The following is a 4,000-nucleotide window of genomic DNA, read 5'->3' on the forward strand; positions in this document are numbered from 1 at the left end:
TCATCATTATCATCATAATCACGGTCACCATCATTATCATCATCATAATCATGGTCATAATCATAATAACCATCAATATTATCATCATAATTATGGTCACCATCATTATCATCATCATAATAGTCATCATCATAATCATGTTCATAATCATATTAACCATCAATATTATAATCATAATTATGGTCACTATCATTATCATCATAATCACCATCATAACCATTGCCATGATCATAATAATCACCATCATAATCATGATCATCATCATTAAACTTATGATGCTCATAATCATAATCACAATCATAATCATAATAATCACCATCATAATCATGATCAGCATCATAATAAACATCATCATCATCATAATCACCATCATAATCATGATCATCATCATTATCATGGTCATCATCATAACCATCCTATCAACAATCAAATTTAAAATCTTAAAATCACTCGTATTAATATCTCCATTGACTGTCATCATAAACACCACCATCATGTTCCATATTTACTATCACCTTTAGCATAATCACAACCATCTCCTTCACCATCACCACATCATCATCGTCATCATTTCAAATCTCCTCCTCCTCCTCCTCGTCCTCGTCCTACTCCTCTCTGCTCTGAGCTTCTCCACTGTCCATCTGTCTTCACTTTGTCTCTGACTAAATGATGAATAAACATGAGAGCCGCGCTGCAGAACCATGTAGGCCAGTCAGCAGCAGCGACTGGGGTCAATCAATCATCGGTTCCACAGATCATTAATATTCATAAGTGGCCTGGAGTCACCTCAGCTCAGCACCTGGACCCGACTCGGACACACAGGAGATCCAGGATCTGGAGGTTAATATTCATGAAAGGGCTGAAAGACACTGCTAACACAGGAGCAGGAACCACCTACCTGACACTGTGTATGTGTCTGTGTGTGTGTGTTTGAATGTGATCAGCCACACACTGTCCTTGGAAACAAATACTGGGTCTTACTCATTTGTGAAGCTGCTGAAGCAAATCATAGCACTTAAAGATGGTTGACAGGAACTGAGGAGAGTAACAGGAATGTCATTCCCAACAAGGACCTGTACGGTATGTGTTTCTACTGCGGGGACTAACACAAGGAAGTTTTGGTTTGAAACAAGTACAAGTATATCTCGGTTTTACCACAAGAACCCTGGAACTAAACAAGGTTACTGTGATTGAATTCAGTTCAGTAGGACTGTGGAGGAAAAGAAGAAGTGCAGGGGTGGAGATAAGTAAACAGAGACATTTAATTTCTTTTAGTTAGATGGATGGATGGATGGATGGATGGATGGATGGATGGATGGATTGATGGATGGATGGATAGATAGATGATAGATGGATGGATGGATGGATGGATGGATTGATGGATGGATGGATAGATAGATGGATAGATGGAAGGATGGATGGATGGATGATAGACAGATGGATAGATGGATGGATGGATGGATGGATGGATGGATGGATAGATAGATAGATAGATAGATAGATAGATAGATAGATAGATAGATAGATAGATAGATAGATAGATAGATAGATAGATAGATAGATAGATAGACGGACACAGCTTTTTTTGTTCGTATCGCATCCCGTTTCCCAGGAGTTCACGGTCATCGCAACATCTGTCTGCATGCAACCTCAAAATAGCTGCCAATCTAAAAGTTTCTATCTCATCTTTACGAATAATGTCTATTGACTTGGGTCGGGAAGGTTTGAGAAAAATATGGGTCCACAGAAAAAAAGTTTGGGAAACAATGCTCTACACTGTTAAAACATATATACTGTATATACTTGAAGTCCTGGAAAAACTCTTTTTCATAGGCACAAGAGTGGACTTTTTTATCATCTGTGCCCTCAGTCATTTATCTTATTCCTCTTTTTTCCACCTCCTCCATGTCCTCCACAGCCACAGCCTCCCCTCATCACCCACTTGTGTCAACAGTGCCCGTCACTCACTGCAGTGCCCAGCGCTCGTACGACAGTTGTGGGATTTGGTCGAGGCGAGGGAACATCTGCATATGGATGTCAGTGTGGGTTTGTCAGCCTTTCAACCATGGCCTGAGAGAAGATCCTGAATTATTTAATGTTTTCTCTCCAAACCACAGTTGGAGTTTTTTTTACCCAGGGAGAAAATTAGTGCCGAAAGTTAGAACTCCGTGCTCTACACGTGTTAGTTAAACTGACAATGGAGGAAAGTGGGAGAGGTAAAAAAAAAAAAAAAAAAAAAAAAAAATCACAGTTGGGCGATTTATTCTATATTTCTTTTTAGCACATGTTGAATCATTTCCTATGTAGATTTCTATGATATTTAATGACAACAGTCGGGGGTTGAATCGATTTAAATTAGAATGTGTGTGTTTTTCACTGACAGTGAAGACCGGAGAAAAGAAAAGTTACAGACAAATAGAAGAGAAGAAGAAAATCAAACAGTCGGGTTATTTACCTAATAATCCCGGTCAGAGACGGAGCTGATCAATGAGCTTCACAAATCCCCCTCTAATGAAGAGAGTCATGGGGGCTTTAGTCAGTAAAGCTCCACCAGACCGTGATCCTCATCCTCCTTGTTCCTCCTCATCATCATCATCGTCATCATCATCCTTCCTCCTCATCATCAATATTTTAATAATTTTCATCCTCCTATTTATTCTCCTCTTCCTCTTAATTAACATCACTGTCATCGCCACCACCATCATCATCATCATCAACTTCACCAATACACCACAAACAGCAGCAGCAGCAGCAGGTGTGGGCGAACTTAAAAGTATTCTCGATAAAGGATATTCCATCTCAGCTCTGATGTCGTCCAGACGGTGGGACAGCTCGATGGCGTCCTCCTCCTTGTTCTCGTTGAAGACCTTCAGCTGGATGTCCAGCTCCTCTGTTTCTTTCAGCTCCTGGAATTAGTCAGATGGCCATCAGGTAGATGAGAAGATACAGTAAAAAAAAAAAAAAAACATAAATATTTTGAGTGTTTCATGGATCGACCTATTGACTTGGAGGACAAAAAAAACAATGAGGAATAAAAACAGTTTAGTCAAAGTGTGGCTAACATAAAGGCAGTAATAGGGAACAGTTAGCCAAACGTGTTAATTTAAACATTGCAAAAGTGCAAAACCAGTTCAACAGTTACTTAAAAGCCGGCAAACAAAAGAAAAATAAGGCTTAAAAGCAGTGAAAAAAGCACAAAATGCGTCGGCATACTTTGAGCGTAAATGCCTTAAAGTGTTCCAAATTAAAAATTATATAATTGCAGCTAAAAGCTAGCTAAAAATAGGCCCATTACATGCGCTCAGTTCGAGGTTTTTTATGGTGAGGATTTACAGTCACAGTCAGTTTTCACTTCACCCTCATTAAGACATTTGCGTTTATATTTGTCGGTGATTTTATTCGCTTCGTTTTATCGACACATCTGTCATAGCCACTCGCACAGTACTGTCTGTGGTGTGAACTGAAGAAAGTGTTGTTTCCTGCCCAGGGACACATTTACAAATAGATGAGGCATGGCTTCTAAAAATGAACCCGACTCTCTCTGCGTCTCTGTTGACACACAGGTTTTCAGAGATTGTAGTTGCGAGAAAATGTCGTTTCCCTGCTGTTTCCACTCCACTAAAGAAAGAGTGGATAAAGTGTGACGACCTGAACCCACTCACTCACTGATGAGTTCCAGATACTAACTATCCCTGCACCTGTTCCAGCCACGAGGGGGGGCTACGGCAGGGCTTCAGCGGTGAAGCCCCGCTCTTCAACCACTTCACTATGAATCACCAGCACCGGAGATTACCAATGGAGACGGGGCCGAATGTAACCCAATTTCTGCAGGTATCAATCTCTCTGTGCTGGTTTTGCCGGGCTGCACCATCTGTCTTTACCTACGCTGGTTCAAAGGAAGGTGTAGCGAGGAAAAAGAAGTAAAGAAATAAACCGAAAGACAGAGAGGAGGAGGAGGAGGAGGAGTGAACGCAGCTGACTTTTTTCTTTCTTTCTTTTC

The 4,000-nt window shown here is 40.6% G+C and overlaps 1 protein-coding gene across 4 annotated transcripts in view; it reads right to left on the minus strand.

Moving 5' to 3' along the window:
• diaph2 (diaphanous-related formin 2) overlaps positions 1–4,000 on the minus strand; it is a 443,473-nt gene that overhangs the window by 276,548 nt on the left and 162,925 nt on the right. For all 4 annotated transcript variants that reach the window (XM_025063481.1, XM_025063479.1, XM_025063480.1 and 1 more), the window contains one exon: positions 2,794–2,906. In XM_025063481.1, coding sequence (XP_024919249.1) covers positions 2,794–2,906 — 113 coding nt within the window. The remainder of the gene's footprint in view (positions 1–2,793; positions 2,907–4,000) is intronic.

This window comes from Cynoglossus semilaevis, chromosome 15 (genome assembly GCF_000523025.1).
Source record: "Cynoglossus semilaevis isolate Cse_v1.0 chromosome 15, Cse_v1.0, whole genome shotgun sequence".
Classification (NCBI taxonomy): Eukaryota; Metazoa; Chordata; class Actinopteri; order Pleuronectiformes; family Cynoglossidae; genus Cynoglossus; species Cynoglossus semilaevis.